This window comes from Pogoniulus pusillus, chromosome 15, assembly GCF_015220805.1.
Source record: "Pogoniulus pusillus isolate bPogPus1 chromosome 15, bPogPus1.pri, whole genome shotgun sequence".
NCBI lineage: Eukaryota > Metazoa > Chordata > Aves > Piciformes > Lybiidae > Pogoniulus > Pogoniulus pusillus.
Window position 1 is genome coordinate 12462803 of NC_087278.1, and position 21475 is coordinate 12484277.

The 21475-nt window shown below is 40.8% G+C and overlaps 1 protein-coding gene across 9 annotated transcripts; it reads right to left on the minus strand.

Annotated features, from left to right (window-relative positions):
* Positions 1–387: 387 nt before the first annotated feature.
* On the minus strand, positions 388–16506 carry TCP11L2 (t-complex 11 like 2). Of its 9 annotated transcripts, none has more exons than XM_064155400.1 (11): positions 16314–16504; positions 13993–14116; positions 11949–12118; positions 10565–10700; positions 9427–9547; positions 8483–8703; positions 7427–7563; positions 6265–6452; positions 4741–4922; positions 3733–3905; positions 388–3035 (listed from the first exon to the last, which is right to left on the minus strand). In XM_064155400.1, the coding sequence occupies exons 3-11, from the start codon at positions 12082–12084 to the stop codon at positions 2791–2793; spliced, it is 1539 nt and encodes a 512-aa protein (XP_064011470.1). In that variant the 5' UTR covers positions 12085–12118; positions 13993–14116; positions 16314–16504; the 3' UTR covers positions 388–2790. The 9 variants fall into 9 exon arrangements, with proteins under 9 accessions (XP_064011470.1, XP_064011471.1, XP_064011474.1 ...); XM_064155401.1 differs by having other exon boundaries at positions 16214–16504; XM_064155404.1 differs by having other exon boundaries at positions 10565–10697; positions 16314–16503.
* Positions 16507–21475: the final 4969 nt, after the last annotated feature.

Genomic DNA, 21475 nt, shown 5'->3' on the forward strand with positions numbered 1-21475 from the left:
ATCTGCCTCACCTTGGTCTTCAGTGCAGGCAGCAGGGCAATTCGCTCCAGGAGCTGGAGAGCACTTCTCCCTTCTGCTTATCTTCTCAGATTGCCCTTCCTCTCTTTCCTGTCTGCTTGTTACACAGCTGTTCTGGTTCCCTCCCCTTCTTAAATAGGTTACTTAAAGGTGCCTTAGGCAGCAGGTCTGTATTGGAGCTGCCACTGGCAGTAGCTCTCTGAAGACATAGGAAAAGCTTCTAGCAGCTTCTCACAGAAGTGACCCCCCCTTAGTCTGCTACACACTACTAAAACCTTTCCCCACAACTTGGATTATGCTGAAATATGTCACTACCTTACACTCCAGCTACAAGGGAGAAGTTACAGAAAAAGCAGAGTCACAAGGCAGTATTAGTGCAGTCATTTATCATCAGCATTTCACAATCTATTACTTTGTAAGACAGTTTGCATAAATGACTTTTCACCACCAATGGTATCACAAACAAAATTTAATACGTACAAAACCTCAAATATTTGTATTTCAACAAAGCAAGCTGCTACAGAACTCATCTTGTTTTCACAAGGACAACTTCAGAGTAGAGGCAAGTTTATTTTAGCTATGGCAGCATAAGCAGCATGCAACAGATGACATTAAAGCAGATGCAATGTCCATGTTTGAAACATTAAATAAAAATGAAGATGCATTAAACAATCACTTGAAGCATAGGCCAAGCTATAAAATGCCCTTTGCAAGTCACCTGAATCTCAAAAAAAAAAAAAAAAAGCCCCCAAAATCTATTTTTTTTCAGTATTAGCTGGTAAAAACTAGTATGAGAGAAGATAATTTTATACTTGTTTTTACAATAGAATGAGTATAAGGTATTACATTAAAAGGTAATTGTGTTAGAAATCATCTTCAAATGTTCATAAAACCCTCTTTCAGCCAAAGCTTAAAATAATTGTTCTAAAAATGTAGCAAAAGATGAAGATTTAATTCCTCATAGTTGCTTTTGGACTGCATTCTTCTCTTGATGTTTTTGAATTGCACATCAAAATTCCACATCCATCTGAGCAAGCCTGATTTATCTAGTGGCACAGTTATTAGATCCTAGGAGTTACTTTCTTGCAGGTTTTTCAGACTTCAGCACACTGTTCCCTTTAGAACATGTATTTAGTCTTTATTTTGTGCAATGTTTTCACAAGGGATAGATCAGAAGTGTGATAAATTCCTTTTTAGAAAGGCATTTTGAAGATAGTTTGGGTTTTTTATCACGTACATGTGACCAAAGTCCTTGAACACTGCAAGAACAGCTGACAAGTTATTTCCCTTATTAAAAAGAGTACACAGTTCAGTAAAAATGGACTACAAAACCACAGTGCTAAATAATGCCCTGTTTTTCAGACATGTATGATAGGTAATGTACATACACAACTTGGGTGACATTAAGCTTTTAGGGGCACCTTTTTCTCTTCATAAAAAACAGACTGCAATATAAAATATTAAAACCAAGCTATATAACTTGTACCACATGAAGTTTTTACATATATATATGTGTGTGACATTTTAAAGAGATATATGGTAAAATATTTTTTAAAATCATTTTCAAGTAAATTGTTTGACAAGAATATGTCTGCAATATGTATTCCAGCAGTATTTATTCCCAGTAATCTAAAATATGCAAAACAAAGCCTGTGTAAACCTACAGAAGTTTACATCCACATTTTTCAGTTTCAAGCCTATTCATTTTCTCTATGCAAGATTTCTGATACTTTACACAGGAAGTAAGTATTGGACCAAGGAAATTGAAAACAGACTGGCAGCATTTCTCACAAATTGACTGAATCTAATCACATTTTCAAGCATGACTAACCATTTGGGTTCTTGCTTAACAATGTTTTTTTGAAACGTTTATGCCCTCATCCAACAAAATAAAAGGGGAAATTGCTCTGTGGTACTCTGTAAGGTTACTGTTAAGTGCTTTTGGGAATAAAGGCCAGAAAGACTCAGCTTAAAAATACTTAATACCCATTAAGATCAAAGATCAGTACACATATATATTAAAGATCTGTATGACCTTCACTGGATTAACATTATGTTTATAAACATTACATACAGCAATTTACTCCTCCCTCCCCCCCCAACATCATGTTTCTTCGGTGTTTATCCTTAATCTCAATTACAGTTGAGAAGTTCTGAATGATTCCTACTTGAAGTGGTAAATGTTTCTTCTGTAACTGCTATAATCCAAACACTTTATAATACTGGCACTCTTTAATGTAACAGAGGCTAAATTCTGGTTCCAGTAATTGCAGGAGTACCAGAACCTGGCATTACATGATCCTGGGTTTTATTACAAAAGCAGTTATGCTGTGCTTGTTTTGTTTTTCCTTTTAGTCTTTTAGAAACAGATGTTTTCTGGATGTTGCTCTACAAAAAACCACAATGTAAGCATAGTACACTTTATCTACAGTTGTTTTATCATTTTATAATTGTACTGCTATATGCAAATACATGCAAGTTGAAAAATAAATTTGTTTTAGTGGTGGCAAAAAGCAAATACTTTGGCATCTCTTTCCTTTGCAAATTGTAATAAATTTTTGCTTTCAAAACTAGTAATTCACTATTACAAGTGACAATTCATTAGGTAAGTTTATTAGAAATATTTATGTCCTTGAAATTAATTTCCAGTGAATTTCCGAAGTTACCTCCATACATTTCACAAGATCCTTCTTGTGCATAGTCACTGGAGTGGGCTGTTCTTAGCAGGGAGTAGAGTCACTGTCTCAGAAAGTTTTAGGAAAGCCATCTTTTTTAATTGGTAGGTCTTTCTGTTTCTGCTTTCCCCATTGGTGCCTCAGGAAAAAGCAGCTTTCTGAGTATGTTTGCATAGAATGGTCCATACACTTGTTTATTAAAGTTTACAATGCTCGCGTACTGAGACCCAACAAACTCCATCTCTGTCTGAATCACAGAAAGGCCTCCTGGCATGGCAGGCATACACTTCTGAAAGTGTGGAAGAGCAAGCAAGCTTCTCATGAAGAACTGGATTCGTTTGTCTGAAATGGAATATAAAGTATGTTCTGAACAAATGTAAACCCAAGAATGAGAATGAAACCACTCACTTAAGTGCCCAATACAGCAAAACACCAATCCAACAGCATACGTAACAGCTCTTTGCCAAGCCTGTATTGCAGTGAGGAGCAATACTGAAAGGTTTCTCAGGGTTGGTTCCTGCAAGGTGAACAGGCTGTCTAGGAAGGTTGTAAAAGTCTCCCTCTCTGGAGGCCTTCAAACCCAGCTACACACATTCCAGTGCAACATGATCTATGCAAACCTGCTTTAGCAGGCAGGCTGGATTAGATGATCTCCAGAGATCACTTCCAACTCTTACCATTCTGTGTACACAGGATAAACCTGCTGCAACAAAGCCACACTACCTAATATAAAGTAGTTTCTAAAAAACCTACTAGGTTTAAACTCAGAATTGACAGAAGGGTGGGCTGAATAGCACTCCCTTTTTCTCAGTTCTTCTCCAAACCAGGAGCATGTCTAGGCTTGTTTGTGCACACTTCTGAATTATTTCTAGCTGCAACTAACCATTCTCTGCAGTATACCAAGAGCACTAGCTACAGATCAACAACATTTCATTACTCTTAGTTCACCTGGTATTGATGAAGTAAATGCTTAAAAAAAACACCTAAAGAAATACAGAGACACATATAAAAAGACAAAATTATGCATTCTCTTACTAACCAATCAAGGAGCTGATGGGATTATTCTCCTCAACAATATGAGCGATTTGACCCATTAAATTACTCTCTACTTCTTCACTAAGAGTGGGAAGTCCTCTTTCATTTAGAGACCTGTTCACTTTGCTGCAAATCTGGACACCAACAGCCTTCAGAGCCTCCTTCAAATCAAAAGTCCTGGAAAAAGAAAATAGAGCATTAACTTTTGTGGTTTCTGTAGCATAGGTTGCAAGCAGACTTCAGTTGTCTCCTTTCCCTTTTATTTTGAGCCTATTCTCTTCAATGAGAGGATTAAGAAAACTTTTACAGATTTATGTACATCTACAGATAAAGGACAAATCTTCAGGATGAAGATTAAAATAAGGATCTAGTCATGATTAAAAAGTTGAAAATAATTTCAAGTGTATGGCAGTGACAACAGTTCATTTTAGCCTTCCATTTAGATGTTCTCCCAGGCCACATACATAGCATTTCCATTCTTTTTCTCAGTAACACTAGTTTTGTGAGACACTCATTCAGGTCACACCAAGCTTGCTTGTAATGCAAGTGGCAGTAGAAGTAGGCAATGAAATAGCTTAAATAGACTACAAGTTTGAAGCAACTAGCAAGTCACTAAATTGATTACTTTACCATTGTCCCTCCAGTACCAGGAATGAATGTTAGTAGTAGGCACCATATTCTGTAGACTAATACCAAGACTAAGATACAACTTCAAAAACATGTTCCTAACATACAGTGGACTTACACTGTGAAAGGAATAGACAGAGTATTAAAATTTGCTACCTTTCTATTATTAGCAAGCACTATGACATTTTAATTGCTTGCAAGGATTTTCAGATCTGCCTGGTATGGCCCATTACAAGAAGAAAAACCAAACTCAAAACACCAAAGTAGAAACCGAACCACAATCATCATGAAACGAAACAACCAACTACAAACAAACAAAAAAGGCAAAAAGCTAACCCCCCCCCACCAAAAACCACAACCAGAGATGATAAAAACAAAGCCTTACTTCTTGTTCATGCCTTCAAGAAGAGGAAGAGAGATCCTTTTCAGTTGTTCAGCAAAATCAGGCATGCCTACAATTGCTGCACCCAGCATATTGTTTGTTATGAGACAAACACAAGCTATGATTTTTAATTGGTTGAGCTTTTCTCTCAACTCCTGAAGACGAACTTCATCTGTTATTAGAGTCTAGAATTGAAACAATACTACTTATTTAGGAATATGGAGGGAGAGAGGCAAAAAAAAGGACAGACACAGAATGTGTTCATGAAGCATGAATAGTTTTTAATCACAAATATGCAAAGTCAGAAGAGGCAGAATCCGAAATACCCTGAATATGTTATATTGCACAAAGTGGCATTATGTAGAAGTGCCAGAAGCAAGCCTGCAACAGGAAGAGAGGTAATGCCCTCAAGTGCAGAGGAAACTAAGGGCATAGCATTTTATTCCTCATCACAGCTGACAAATCTGCAACCAAACAATTCAGCCCATGATATGGAATGCCTAGGGGTCCCAGAGGACACATTGTAGCGAGCAAGGCTACAGACAAAATCTTCTGGATTGAGTGGCCATTTTTCAAAGGACCATCTGAAGCTAACAGACAGTGATGAACTGTGCATGACAACCACCAGAGTAGACTCCAGTGAAACACAGCCAGATACAGCCAAAGTGCCTGTTGATCATACCACAACTAATTCCCACAGCAAGATGTTTCTGGTGTGACTTGTTTTACATTAGAAAAACGTCATCCTAACTGAATCCTTCCACTGAAAAGAACAGAGGCATTAACATTCATCTGACAGTGATTTCAGAGCACAGCAAACTAGAGTCACTAAGGGATGCCTGTGTAACTTCTACTTAAAACTGTTTGAAGGTAGAAAAGAATAAGGTGGTTTTCTATTTCTGCACAGACTGGGAGCAGCAGTCTCGTGTTTAGCAAATTCTGCCAGGCCACTCTAAGTATAGCTAAGGCCTCATTGCAGATGCTAATTTTAGCCCCAGTAGAAGGCCCATTTCAAATCTGCTTCACAGAAAAGTTGCAGAGGTCAGTAATCAGGACTTGGGAGGCAAAAACCAAACACTAGATATTGAAGAAGTATCTTCTATGTTCTGAGAAAGGGTGAACGTGCAACTTTAGAGCATTTCATGGTTTTACAGTCTCGTTTTAAAGCAGAAGTGATTTCACCAACAGAATCTAGGAACTAGAGCAAAATGCTCTAGACAGGTCTCTCCAAGATACAGAATGCCAAGTCCTGTCAATACAAGGCCCAGCCTTTGACCATGGCCAAGACTGCTCTTAGGGTGGAGCTGGTGAGCCACAACTAGGTAATGGGAAAATAACCTTTATGCTGTTCTTTTCTAGTTGTTCACTCACCCATCTAGTATTTCAGAATCCAAATTTACTATTCAGAAATTTAAGTAGTGCAAGAGAACACTTCACCCACTGTGATCAAGAGAAAGATTACTAAACTTACTACACCAATGTTTTCATACAGCTAGCAATCTGAAGACACTGAAATACACTCCTTACCTCTGGAATTGTTTTGCGATAATCCCATTGTAACAGTTTCAAGTAGCCATTGTTTAGCACCAGTGTAGGACTAATAATGGGTTTAGAACTATTATCAGCACCAGGGGATGATGAAGATTCATCAGAAATAGATGACAATTCATCTTCTATTGATTCCTTTATCCATTCTGTTGTGAGATCCAGGGCACCTAAATATTGCAAACCAGCACAATTTACTCTGTGCTTCCATCAAAATAAGCACTAGCTTGAGAAAAAGATTCATACACAAGAGTACTGAACTTTTGAAGACTCCCTGTACATAGGGGACAGCTGAGCCTTCACACATGTAAATTCTCTCCCTCACTTCTTTCCACTGATCATCTTCTATTGGTCACCTTAATACTCTAGCTAGCTTGTGGAAATACAGTAACAAATTATTAGACATCAGACAGGATTTTAGGGTAAAAAGGCATCAAAGTCCAAGTTCGCAAAGCATTTATTTCCCCTTTACAGGGAAGACAGTTAAGACTTAGGGCACAGGGCTAGAAAGCAGTGGTGAAAAGAAAGAGTATTAACTGCAAATTAAATGCTTTTAAAAAGCTCTTTCTCAGGCTGCATGTGTTAGTTAAGTTCACCTTTTTTTCTTGGAAAAACACATTTTCCTGAACACAGTTTAGCTATATCACACAATACCTGTAGTGGTGGATAAAACTGACTTTGCATCAACTACAAGATTTTCCTCAGGAGAGCCTGCCTTTTATTAAAACAAAGAAACAAACAAAAAAAAACCCCACAAAACTATCCCATTCCTTTCAAGCATACTAACTGATTTTACATGTTCACTTCTGACTTACAACAGACTTGCTGCATACACAAGAGATAAAGTATCATCTTTCAGGATGTAGAGCTTCTGCCTACAGACAGTAAGAGCCACTTTTTTTTTTAAGATACCAACCAATGCAGCAAATTGAACTTGTCTGAAGGTGCCCCAGAAAAGAGATGAATATCATTTCATAACATGTTTAGCAACCTCCAATTGATAATTCGCTTGTCAGAGTTTTTACATTAGACACAGACAAGAAACTGAAGTTTCCCTCCAAACCAACTGCAATTGACTGATGTTTGTAGCATGTCTTTAAATATTTGCTTTTAAAAGAAATACTTAAAACAGCATGATACTTACTTGGTGTTTCTTCAAGAATTTCCTGGAATTTTGTTCTTTCATAGTCCACCAAATTACGCTGAAGGTATGGCCTAAGGTTTTGAATTGTGTAATTAGCCATATCCATTTTCATCAGGTCCAAAACATGGAATATCTGTCTGAAGAGAGTTAAAAAATTTGACAGTTACAATAGTCTATTGATTTTAACCTGCACATGTGATCTACACCTACATTAGCAATTTCATTTCAGTTCTGCTAGAAGTAAACTCCTTCACTGGTAGTTCAGTGGAACAGATGTGTAAAACCTATCTTCCAGGATACTTTAAAGACTATTGCGTATAAGGCTTGGTGACACAGAACAGGACAACTATGTAGCATCACGAAATGCTACAAACCTGTTGCACAAAGAAAAGGGGTTCAAAGAATTTTATCAGTTGGTACATTTCAGCCCAAACAAACAGATTTTTACTTTTTAATCACACTAATTGCACCAAGAGAAATAATTCTTCTGACCAAGTTGCTTTGGTCCCTGTATAGGAACAAAGCTCAGTGAAACCTAGTAGGACAACTACCATTTACTCTTAACATTTCAGTGTACCTAAAAAGCAATAAACTGCAAGTGTTTCACTTAAATTCAAGTAGTAAGATATTTACTAGAGATACTTCAAATTCAAAGTTTGGTCTTAGAATGAGCATGCTATAACTAGTTCAAGAAAGAACAGTACAAATGTGCTGCTTAAATCTTACAAGGATGACTAAGACTAAAAAAGCAGTCTCCAAAACACAGATTATTGCAAGAGTGGGTTTACTGTTGTTCAGTAGCTTATTCCGAGCTGGCAGAGTTTGATCTGGGCTTTCTACCCATTCCATTCAAAATACACACATAATATTCTGGTCACAGTGTTTCATAGCTCCTCGCCTTTAATGCCTCTGTATAAAGCAAGTTTTCCTGTAGGCTGAAAACAAGTGCTACATAAACTTACACAACTTCCAATGCCCTCACCCTTCCAATGCCCAGTATACTTTCAGGTAAGATGTTCTTCCAATAAAACACAAAAATCCCACCCAAATACCAACCTCAGCAGCTCTACGATATTGTTGGTTGCCTTTAACTGTTTTATATCATTGTCTCTTATTGGAGCACACAACTTTCCCATAGTGTTGATGATATAGTTGGCTAGCCCATGAATATCAACAGCATTGTGTTCTGCCTGCTGTCTTATAAGATCTGTATCTAGAACTTCACAGATTTGATTTCGAATCCTGTTTGCTCCAGGAGTCAGGAAGGAAAGAAGAATCTAAAGTAGACAGGGGGGAAAAACAAACAGACCAAACATCAAAAAACCCCAATCACTTAAACATGTTGAAGATATTTCATATTAATATCAAGTATATTTAGCTGAGCAGCTATAATATGACACATTAAGAATGAACAGTATCTAAGGTAGCAGGGGTAGAGAAAAAGGCTGTTAAAAGAAACACAACGGAGCTGTGTAAATATGCACAAAGCCAGCAAACTAGAAAGCATGCCAGTAAGATTTTCAAATCAACAATGAGATTTTCAGGAACTGCCCTGTAAAACAAACATTTACTAATTTAAAGACTTAATATTGTGCCAGGATGGAAAGTCTGTATGCTTCCTTGTGCAACAAGCCAAAACAAGAGTGTGTGGGTGGGGCAGATGCAGTCATGTTTATACTCTTGTTTAGGCTCCAAGTTCACAATATGTTGCTGAATTTGGATAGTAGAGATGTGATGCTTTGAGAAAACAGCAGACTTGCAACTGACCATCATGCAGTGAAAGCATGAGTGGATGCTCCACTGTGCATTCATGGCTGTATTTCTTGTGAGTACACATACACTGTAACCAGACATCTATTTGCAGTTCTGAACAATCATGGTATCACCTTAAGAAAAAGTTAAGGTGTTGCCTTCACTGAGTTAGCAGATCTTTGACTGAAGTAAGAGACTCTCAGACATAAACTGACAAAATGATACCAGAGAATAAAGAAGAATATTACCTCCTTAATTTCCTCAAAGAGTTTGATAGCATGTTCATATTCTGGAGGATCTTCGTTCAGTTCTGATTCCAAAAGATCCCAAAATGCCTTGTGTACAATTTGTTTCACTGTGCCTGCAAGGCTACAGAATAAGTAGTCAATGATACACAGAAGAGACTCTCAACTAGCTTTCAGCCCTGGTAAAAGTGGTTTAGATTCACCTGACAACTGGTTGGAAAACACACACCACCTTACCAACTACTGTGCCCTGCAATCATATCTTTCTTGGGCTGTGGATCACTGGCTCCCAAAATGTGGGCTAGGCAGACAAGTCTGTCCTAACACATCTGTATTTTATGAAGTGGTGGTTCAGACCTAGGTAGAGAGATAATATCTTCCTTTTTCCCTTGCTGAACTTGTATGCATTGCCCTAACCTGGTATTATGTACTAAGCTTTCGCAAAACCTATTCTGTCATGTAAGCAACTATCAGTTAAGGGTCTTCTGCAATTAAAACCCGCATTTTTACCTAGTTCTCAAAAGAGAAGACCAGAGTAATTTTTAAGTTCAACATGTCCATGGGCAAAAACATTTTACCTTTCCATAATAGGGAAGTTACTTCTTGCTCTGGCTCTCCAGATATTTTTACATCTCCGTTGGGGCTAACATTAGAACTACGCTCACGATTAGCTCCTACATTTATCACTGTGGCACCAATGAGCTACATACAACTGCGCAGAAGGGGATTTAATCTTTTCTACAAGGTTTGGAGCTGCAGAGAACAAACCAACACTCATCTGCACTATGGCATTTCATACTGCATTAGACTTTTTCACAGAACATTTAAGATAGAGAAGTAAGTGCTCCGAGACAGTGTATCAACTTCACTGGCCTGCAACATGTGCTCCAAGCAAGCCAGCATTGACAGTGACTCCTGAAGGTGCAAGATATAAGTCTGTAGCCTTCCAAGATGTATTGTGGTATGTGGGCTATTTGGTTGGATTTTTTTGTTGTTGTTCTGGTGGTGTTGGTTTTGTTTTTTTTTGGGGAGGGGTATTTTTGTTTAGTGGCTTTTGTTTGCTTTTATAATTTGCCACTCCATTAATTTCCCCTCTTTTCCCAAACCCAGCATTGAGGTTTTTGCAAATTCAGGCTCTTACCTGTTCTGTGGGAAGTCTTCATGTTTTATGCAAAAATTTGCATTCACAGCAATTTCATGGGCTAAAGTCAAGTCTGTCAAATTTCTTGCTGCTGCCATCAGTTCATCAAATGTAATAACCTTGGGAGGGCTTGCTGCTGGAACAAACAAGACCATTCAGGCCAAATATCTAGAGAGCTGATGAGTGCAATTGAAAAATATTAAAATGCTAACATTTTACTGTTTGCTAATTGTTTCTTCTGGAGTACTAGAGTCCAATCTAACATTACCAGGTCTTTCTATCTTCCTAAAACACTAACTCAGGAAACTCCCAGCTTATCAGGGGTGTGTGGGTAATAGCACACAAGTCTCTCAACATTTTGAGGAAAAATTTCATGTTTTGGAATCTTAACTAAGATACCATTTCCCCTTTAAAACAGGATCTTGCATTCCACAGATTTCCTATTGACTCTTTGGTAAAATCCACCAGGCCATAAGCACAGGCAATAACAGATAGCAGATATCTGTTATAGTTCTGAGAACATAAATAGCTATATTGTGATTTTATTGCCTGTAGAGAAGCTTCTGAAGTTACTGGCTTGAGAACCCTCCCACTTATATTCCACAGCAGATGCACCATAAGTTACCTTAATGCTTTTTTAGTGAAAAGGGAGTGTAATAGAAACTTTGCACTGGAAACAAAGAGTAAATTCCCAAAGTTTATAAACCTCCAAATTCTATCATTTAATTTAGCATTTGGAGTGAACCTTCTGAAGACTAGTAATAAACAAAGAGACAGCTGCCAACTGCAACTCTACTAACAAGCCTGTTTTAATGTGAGACTTCACTTATACAGACACTTACAGCAGTATGAATGATCTACAAGTGTTTTCAGACGTGAACATGAAGCACATAACCAAAGCTTTCTATCAAATATTTTCATTGTACAAATGTGTGTTTTGTGTTTGATCTGAATATTTGTAGGGGAAAAAAGTAAATTCCAGATTAAGTTCACATAACTTGATCTAATATTATAAACCTCAAAGAAACAGATTTAATTTCTAAGTGTATGGAGCAAACAGAAGAAACATTCTTTGCACAAAGCTGGCTCTAGTTGAGTGTGAGACCACTACCAAGATTAGCTCAACATTAGGATGTCCATGGTTGCACACTTTTCTTACACTTTCTGAAGGAGCACACAAGGAGACCCCCACAGGTACAGCTGCTGCTGGTGTTCCACATACAAGTTGATGCGCTGCTTCACAGCAGAGAGAAAGCCATGCTTTCCTCTTAATACTCTTAGAGAGATTCAGAATCCCAGGTTCTACCCATGACAGCAAAGAAAAATGAGATAAGTTAGCCTTATCTGTCTATGCACAATGCAGGTAAGGTTGAAACAGGCTTACAGGCTGGGGAACTGGGTTTGCTTGAAGAATCACTGTTAAAGCTCTGTCTTGAATATTCAGAGTCACTAGAAGCAGCTGTGCTTTCAGAGATGCGTGAAGACTCTGAATCACTGTTCTGGTCATCATTGAGAGGCATTCTGATTCACTTTAGCTGCTATAGTAAACAAGACCTAGAAAGACAAATATACTTTCAATAAAACCAATAATTGTTTGATTGTTTCTCTAAAGTCAGATGCTGATCATTATATTGTGAATGGAGAATAAGTATCTGCCTTTCTTAAAAAGGTGTTACAGAAAGGACTTGGCTTGACATGCAGAATCAGAGTTATTAAAACTACACCTGTTCTGCACAGAAATTCTGTACGTTTTGCTGCTTCTTAACTTAGTGCTTAGAGACAGTCTGTAAATTGGTTATTTTTTAAATAAAGACCGCCCACAGTAACCCCTGAAGTTGCTTGTTGGCAGAAATTTTGAAGTTCTCCACATCCATAAAGGCATCTCAGGATGTTACCATCCCCCACCTGACTTCACTGACAAGTGGTATTTAGCAATTAGCTTCCTTCCACTAACAGACTGCATTGAACGTAACAACTCTGAAGCAAACATAGAAGTTACTGAGGAATGACACATAAATAATTCTGAATACTGGAGGTCTGACAAGGCATAGACAGAAGTTTGCCCTGCTGCTTTAGGTCTTTACTTGGAATCAGGTTGACAATGGCATAGTAGACCCAAAAATACTCCACATACGGATGAAGGTGTATGAGGTTTTTGGTTTAAGTCAAATGGTAACTCTAGGCCTCTAACATTACATTCAGCATACATGACAAATAACCCTGAAAGCATCATACTTTATAGTGCTTCTATCTACATAAAGAAACTGCCTCCCAGGCAGATAACCTGCAGCTGCAGAGAATATGAACAGCTGCATAGTGAGATAGAGATGATTAGTAGCTGTATAACAGGAAGTGAAAAATATGTTCATAATCATGTTAAAATGAGAACCTGGAAGTCAACTATAATTACTACCAAAGGAATTTGGCCCAGATACCAATAGTAGCTGTCTCTCTGATTATGGCCATGAAGCATTCTGTAGTAGATTATGAAGAGACATAGCCAATAATGCTTTTTGACAGCAAATAAGTAATACAACTTCATTTATGATTAAATTGCAATCAACTTGGGCAGGCAAGACATGCTGTATTTCACAACTGCTGAACTTGAAAAACAGCACTTTTGGCAGCAAAAGGATCATCTTTGAGTGTACTTATGTCAATGTATTGTGGGGTCAAGACAGACAAAAGGGATTAAAAATGAAGATTTATTTTGGAACCCAGTTACAGCTTGAAGCATTTAATTTTTTGGGTATTGGTTCATCCTGCACAGGTCTTCATAATTTGATGAAAAGTTACTCTGATTAGTACTCCCCCATTAAATGAGATGGTTAATACTTGTTAAGTGCATGTTTACTCCTCCCCTCCCAAGAAGAGAGAGAATACATTTGACTGCCCATTTAACATTGGGTTTTGTGAAAAGAATTACATCAGCAAGAATGCAGTTGTCAGTTTATTACCATATTGGAAAAGCCAGTGAGAGACCTTTGACTATGCTTTATTACAGAGATCATGATTTTGATATTTACAGCATTAGTTGTGATTCTTAACATCAAAACTCTTCCACTAAAACAGCAATTTTATAATAACTGACAACCTGCAAAACCAAAAAAGTTACGTGGATACCATATTGTGCAAGCTACAAAAGAAATGACTCACTAGTTAATGTTGGGCAATACACAAACTATTTTTTGGTAAGAACTGTGTTACAGACCTCAAAGCTAGTGCTGACTAGAAACTAGTTGTGACAAATAACCTAACTGTAGAACGTGCTCCAGGTTGTTGGTGTGAAGCTGTTCACTTAAATACAACAATCCTTATAAAACTTGCAAAGGTTGTACTACCCTCATTCCAGATCAGCATCAGAACACTATTTCCAGGCTTTCAATCATAAAGGAGATTTATAAATAAATTATACATAAATCACTGACCTCCTAATGTTGCACAAGGTCCATCAAAAGAAATTATTAACGTTGTTAGCAGTGTACTGGCCCAAAAGGTCTTGTAAACAATGCACCTAGTATGAACACTTCAAGATGTATCTATTGCTTCAATCTAAGTGTTAAGAACATGGAATAAAATAAACAGCTGTTAAAAATCTCCCAAATCCCCAAACAATTCACATATAATTTTGAGAACTATATGACATTTCTAAACAATACTAAAATTTGCATGAGATCTGCAAGGTGCTCCTAACAGAAGTACTAAACCAGTCACAAAACCAAGTCAGTTTGGCCATTTTCTACCACATTCTTGATTCTCAAAACTACCAAATTGTTAAGGTAGAAAGTAAAGTTCTGTATTAAAATTCTATATACATAAAGTCTTTATATACTAGTCCCCACAAAGGATCTTTTGACAACAAATACTTCTACATCAGAGGCCCATGACATATTTTGTTGTACCAAGACCATATCTGGACCTACAGTACATGCACACATACAAATAGCAGTTGTCAGCTGAGTGCTTAAGAAGCCTTACTTTAAATAAGACAGTTCAACAATACAACAGGAGATGACACATAGAAAACACACTGTTATCTACGTTTTTTAAATATGCTGCCCAACAGCTAAAAAGCTTAGAGAAAAATGCATTCACTGAGCAAATCAAAGGGAAGTACAAACCAAACAAAAAAAGCATTTCTAATTAGTTAGAACAATAGATAACAGAATTACTTAGTCCTTTCCTTACAGCATGTACTAGAATAGCTGCTTTTCCTTATGCTTTTATTAAAGGGTTAGCCTGTGGTTACAACCTGCTTTACTCTTTCTGCATTAAACCCAACTGAGATTTATTAGGCCAGGTACCTTCACTATCAGCTTCATCACACTGATTTCTTTGCATCATTATTATCTTGCAGATAACGATAAAGCCTAACTGGGAGACCAAGCCAAAAGTATTTTCTAACTGTGAAAAGTCTATGTTAATTTCACAGGAAATAGCTAGATTATCGTGGTTTCTGCTGACATTTACGATTCTGGCTTATTCCTTCTAGTAGAGATGCAATGAATACAGCATCACAGATGCTGCAAAGCCAGCTTGCTCTTACACGGTCACATCGCCCAATCCACTCACTCAGATTCAAAGTAAGATTAGTTTCAGAGAACACAAACAGGCTTTTTATACCTGAAACTTTCCACTACAAGTTATTGTATGATCTCGTGGAAAAGAGACCACTTAGAAGGGCTGTTGTGGTTTTGTGTTTTGCTTTTTTCCCCTAAGCATCAGATACCATCTTCAAGAAGTTTTTCCATAGCCTTGCCTTGTTCAAGTAACTCGCTCCACCACACACGTAAGTGCTCTGTCCAGTTTTACCACTATAAATGTCTTAACTTTGTTTATTCTACTGGTTTCCTTACTATCTTCAAGCTGGCACCGACTGCATCTCATTTGGGCTCGGGTTTCCTTTTCACTAACTCCACCTTTGCCAAGACGAGCGGTACGGGAGCAGAAAAGAGCCTTTGTTAAGGAGTTACAGAACTCCCCATGCCCCACTGTCGACAGCTTGCAGCTGAGACGTCTCTCCTTCAGCTTTCTAGCTCCGCAGCTCTTCCCGCACAGAATGCGGAGGGAGGCGAACATGCACCTCGGTAAGCACGACACGAGCACATGTCCTCAACCTGCGCGCGGGGCCGCCGCTGCAACCACCCTCACCTTGCGCCCTTCAACAGGCCGGCCCCAGGGCCGTAAGCCGCCGGAGGGGGAGCCGAGTACGCCCCTCCCGTCGGCTCCCCTCTACAAGGAGCGGGGGGAGCGGCACGCCGGCTCCTCCTCTTCCTCCATCTGTTTCGCTGTCCGTCTCCTCCCCCGGCCCCATGTTTTTAACAGTTACCAGAGGCAGGAGTTTGGCATTCGTCGACCAAAACAAACAGCGTTTCCAAGGGCAGATTCGAGGGGAGGGAGGAGATGGGGGAACCCTCTTTTTGCTAGCTCCGGGGAGAGAGCAAGCTCGGCAGCCCGCCTCTGAGTGTCCCGACCCCGCATGCCCTAGGGGGTGTCCTTGCCCCACGGGGTCGGAGCGAGGGGCAAACCTTCGCGGCTTCACCCTTTGGGACGGACTGTTCCTGCGGAGTGCTAGCGTTAAGGGACGGAGACAGCCCAGGAGACACCGAGCAAGGGGTGCTGACCCAGAACAGGGGCTGCGAAACCCACCTGCTGCAGAAGTGAAGTGGAGCGCAAACCCAACACTTCCCAGCCACCCCCACCACACGGGAGGACAGCAGCCCCCGGGCCGTGTCTGACCCGGACTCACCCCGTGGTTCATCGCCTATACGTGCTCGAACACCTGCGCCGGCTGCCACTCGGTACCGTATCGCTGTCAGACGGCGCAGCTCAAGCCCCCTTTACCCCAGCCACTCACCGCGGCCCGGCAGCAGCAGCGACAACTCGCCCTCCTGCGCGGCGCTCGCCGGAGCTTTAAACAACCCCCCCAGATTTATATACTCAGCCCGGATTATTAGCGTCTTCCTTGGGCGCGTCCATCTCGTCTGATGACGGGGGGGGGGGGGGGGGGGGGGGGGGGGAAGAGGGAGCGCGTAATCTTTTGCTGACTGCTAGCGGCAAGTTAGCCAGAGGCACTTGTGTCAGCCTGCGCCTCTCCCCATATAAGTATCCAGCATCTCCTCGTTCTGCTCGAGCACGACACTAAGTGGGAAGGAATATGAGACGACAAGAGACAACAATTCAGCGGACTCCCCCGCGCTGAATGGGCAGTACCCGCGGGGGGAAGGCTGGGGGAAGGGCTGGGTGGTGTTTACGGAAGAGCCGCGTTGATCGGGACTGGCCCCGTCCCTTCCCCGGAGCGGGGCGGGCTCTCCTTGTTAGCCCTGCCCCGGAGCCGCCTCTGGGAATGAGGCGACAAGTTAGCCCCACAGACAAGGGGGACGAAGGCAAGGCTTCAGTGGATGCGGCCGCACCTCCGGGTGTTTGCCCGTGTCTGTTCACGGCGCTACCAAAGAAGCTTTAAATGTGTCTGTACGAGCTTTGCTGCCCTGATTTCTTTAGTCTCTTAGGGGAGTACCATTTTAGCCTCAGGGAAGCCACTCAGGACCGTGTCGAGTTTAGTCACCTGCCTTGCTCATGGCTGTGGTGTAAGGAGGCCTGCTAAGCGCCCATAGAGGAAGGCGACACTACTATTATAAATGCTTTGTGTATTGCTATATTAACCTCATCCACTGGGCAGCTTCACCCACCCGTTGGGCCAGCAGTACCTCTCACAGTCATCATCTCTTCCTGTCACCAGACCTACATGCCACTGTTGCCTCACTGACCAGGAAGTGTGCGGGGCAAAACAGTGGCAGTTATCTCCCAAGCAGAAGCTAGCTGTATCAAGCCCTGCTCATGAAAAGCCAGAGGTCTCCTTCCCACAAGTAATTTTTCAGCAGTTGTGATGAACTGTATGAGATTGAAGGTGTATTCCACATAGACCAAACCTCGCTGTAGGTCCCATTAACCTCTACTGTAGAAGCAAGGACGTGAAGCAGGGAACAGAATTTCACTATGCAAGTGCCAAATGCCCTTCTCAAGCAGAAGTGCTTTCTCCCCGCAATGCAGAGCACCTGTCAGCCCTGCTGCTCTGAGCCCAGACTTCAGAGACATTAAATGGGATTAAGTCCAACAGCCTAATCTGCTATCGTCCGTAAAGAAGAGTATTTTAAATAACTGTTTGCACTACTTTGCCCCAGTTTGTGCACATCACATGGCAGCAATCCGAGAGAAGCTCAAAAGAGCTTTGGAGAAGACAGTGATGGTGTACAGAAGCCTTGCAGGGACACTATTTATTGTTTTTCACATTCATTTTGACTTATATGGCATCTGAGAAGTGGGGGAAACACAAGTTCTGGCCTTCGTTGTGATGTCTGCCAACACCTTTAATTAATTAACCATCTATATCATCTAAGGTTATACAAAGAGCACTTGCAGCAAACACTATGACCAGTTGCTCAGGGTCTGTTTTGTGTGCTGCTTGTATGGCAATTGTGGAAACCCAGAATTAGTGGCCTGGTTTACACAGGGAGGGAAAGGGATGCCCCAGTCTCACTGAGTAAACTTGCTTCTAAATGCTTTTTGTGAAAAATGCACTGTAAAGGACAATGTTTCCGTGCCATGGCAACATAGACCACAGGGTCTTCACCCAGCCTCTGTGGTGTCTGCTTTGGTCCACTGTTTTGTGCTGCCAACAGTATCTCAGAGGTACCTCTGAAGCCATTTATTTCTATGCACTGCCTTATCCAGCAAACAGCAACACAGCTACTCAGTGGATAAGATGTGCAGCTGCATTTGGCTCTGCAGGGCAATAATGTCCCAGTATGTGGCTAACTCATGGTTAGTGTGGAAGGAGAGGTAAAGGCAAGGGATGTTACTGTTTACACCAGGGCCCATGACAACTAAATTGAGAACATAACTTGAAGTCACAAGATATTTTGCCCTAATCCTAATAACAGAGCTAGGCAGACTGGCTTTAGCACTAACAGATGGATGTTAAGACTCTGGACTGACTGAGACCATCAGGTCCAGATTTGATAATAGGCTCAAGAGTCAGGCTACAAGGCAGGTGTGGAGATGCTTTCTCATCTTGCTCTTCTGTGGAGTTTCCTGTATTACAAGAAGTTGTAAGTCTTGTGAGAATTGCTACTTCTCCCTGCTGAAGTATTTGGCTTCAAAGTCACAAAAATGCAAAATAGAATATTGACATTTCTGACAGAAAAATGGTACATCAGTCAACTCCCAACCACACTGGTCTGCAGTGTTTAGCTACTTCATCACATCAGCAAATTCCTAATGCACACTTCCTTCAGCAGTCATCTTTCTGTACATAGAAAATAATTTGACCCACTGTGCCAAATACAATGAGAAGCTGTTGGTAGAGTGGTAGTCTTGTTCAGAAATAATTTATATTGGTTCCTTGGTAAGAAAAAGCCTTAGCTAGTACACCACTAGCAGTTTCTTTGTCACTGTCCATCTGGAGAAGGAGAAATGGTATGACAGATACCTATGCTACCTTACTTTGTGAAACAGATTTACATCTCTTCATGCAGGGAAACTTGAATGTGGGAGGAGTGGCTGACACACCAGAAAGCTGTGCTGCAATTCAGCAAGACCTAAACAGGCAGAAGAGTTGGGCAGAGGTGAACCTCAATCTCATGGGGTTCAACAAGGGCAACTGTAGAGTCCTACACTTGGGGAGGAATAACCCCATGCATCAATACAGATTAGGGGCTGACCTGCTGGGAAACAGCTTTGTAAAGAAGGACCTGGGAGCGCTGACGGACAATTTCACCATAAGCCAATTTTGTGCTCTCATGGCCAAGGCGGCCAACACTTTTCTCAGGTGCCTTTAGAAGACTGTGACCAGCAGACTGAGGGAGGTTCTTCTTCCCCTCTGATCTGCACTGTTGAGGCCTCAGCTGGAATACTGTGTCCAGTTCTGGGCACACTAGTTCAAGGGGGACAGGGAACTACTGGATAGAGTCCAACAGTGTCACCAGGATGACTGGGAGACTGGAGCATATCTCTTACAAGAACAGGCTGAGAGACTTGGGGTTCTCAGAAAAGAGAAGATTGAGAGAGGATCTTATAAATGCATATAAATAGCTAAAGGGGGAGGTCATAAGGATGGAGCTGAGCTTTTCTCAGTGGTGGCTGATAGGAGAAAGGGCAGTGGGGACAAACTCAAACACAGAAGTTTTCACTTGAACTTAAGGAGAAACTTCTTTACTTTGAGGGTGGCAGAGCACTGGAATAGGTTGCCTAGAGAGGTAGAGTCCCTTTCTCTGGAGACTTTCAAAACCCACCTGGACACATTCCTGTGCAACCTGATCTAAATGTACCTGCGTTATCAGGAAGGCTGGACTAGATCTGTAGGGGTCCCTTCTACCCCCTACTATTCTATGATTCTGTGCTTAACATTGATGATCTTGATCATTACTCTGGTAACATCCACAGAGCTCAGTTCTTATGAGAAACTCTCTGAAATAAATGGTTTCTGAGCTAAAGTCCTGGGTGTTGCTACAAATCCTGGACTTTCTAGGCCCTTTCTAAATAGAGATCTGAGATCCTCATCACAAAGTATGAGACAGTTAAGGCTGTGGATACTCACTGTGGAAACTGCAGTCCTAGCCTTCCCAGGGTGTTCTGTATACTGCTGAAGATCTCTACTCCCACACTATTAATGAGGACAGAGTATTGTGAGGCTTCCTCATCTGTTTCAGTGCAAGCTCCTGTTGTATCAGCTGCTAGCCACCTCTGTGATGTATTTAAGACATGGTCCTGCCTCTATGCAAGCTCTCTGCTACTTGTAAGGATCTGAGCAGCTAACCAAGTTCTGTTTTGGTGTCTATAACCTGCAGTCACTCCAGCATCCTCTCTAGCTAGTGACCTTTGGCCTCAGATCTGTGCATTTGACAGAACTATGCTGGCAAAATGTTTGAGAATAAACTAGAAGTTCTGTTTCTATCACTCATGCAAGTAGTTACTCAGTGGAACACCACGTACGGATCAAGCAGTTCAGTTCATCCTAAACCTTGGCAGCAGTAGTAAGGCTCTATTTGCTGGTCTGATATCAGGGTCTGTGATCCTTACTGGGTTTAAGATTTACTGTCTCTGAAGAATGCTTTCCCTCAAACAACTATACTTTGAATAGGTCATTGTTTTTCCTTCTGGATGTCCCTTTGTGGACTGACAAAAGAATAGCTAAAAGCTGAAAAACTGGTATTGTAAATGTAAACCAAAACTGAACCAACCCAAAACAAAACAGTCCCGTCTCCCTCCCCCCAAAAAAAAACATTCTGGAACTTCTACTCCTTTTAGAGTTTGAATGTGCTGCCAGTTCTCTGCTCAGGTCCCACATCTTGTCCTGTGAAGGTCAGAGAGTTGCATCAGGAGCTTCAAGTGAATGATATATTGGTTAATCTCCTGTTTGCTTCCCATTCAGCTTCTCTTAAATTCACTGCACATGTTCATAGGGTGAGGGGTTTATTTTGGACAGGGGTCTCCCAGCTAGGAAGTGTGGTTTTAACATTATAATGACACTAGTTTAGTCTAGGACACCGTGTTTGAACAAAAAGCCCACTGCACTATTTAGTAGCACTTTTTACATACTTTTATAAGATGTTTCAGCTATCAAGGACAACCTGATTAGATTGTTTCAGTATGTCATCTAAAAGAACAGTTTAGCCCTGAACATGCCTGCTTCTTTAGTAACCAGAGTAGAATCATAAAATCATTAAGGTTGGAAAAGATATTTAAAAGCGAGTCCGATCGTACCCCTAACTACCATGACCAGCAAACTATACCCTTGAGCACCACATCTACACACTTCTTGGACACCTCTAGGGATGATGACTCCACCCACTCCCTTGGCAGCCTGTTCCAATGTCTCACCACTCTCTCAGTAAAAAAGTTTTCCCCTCATAT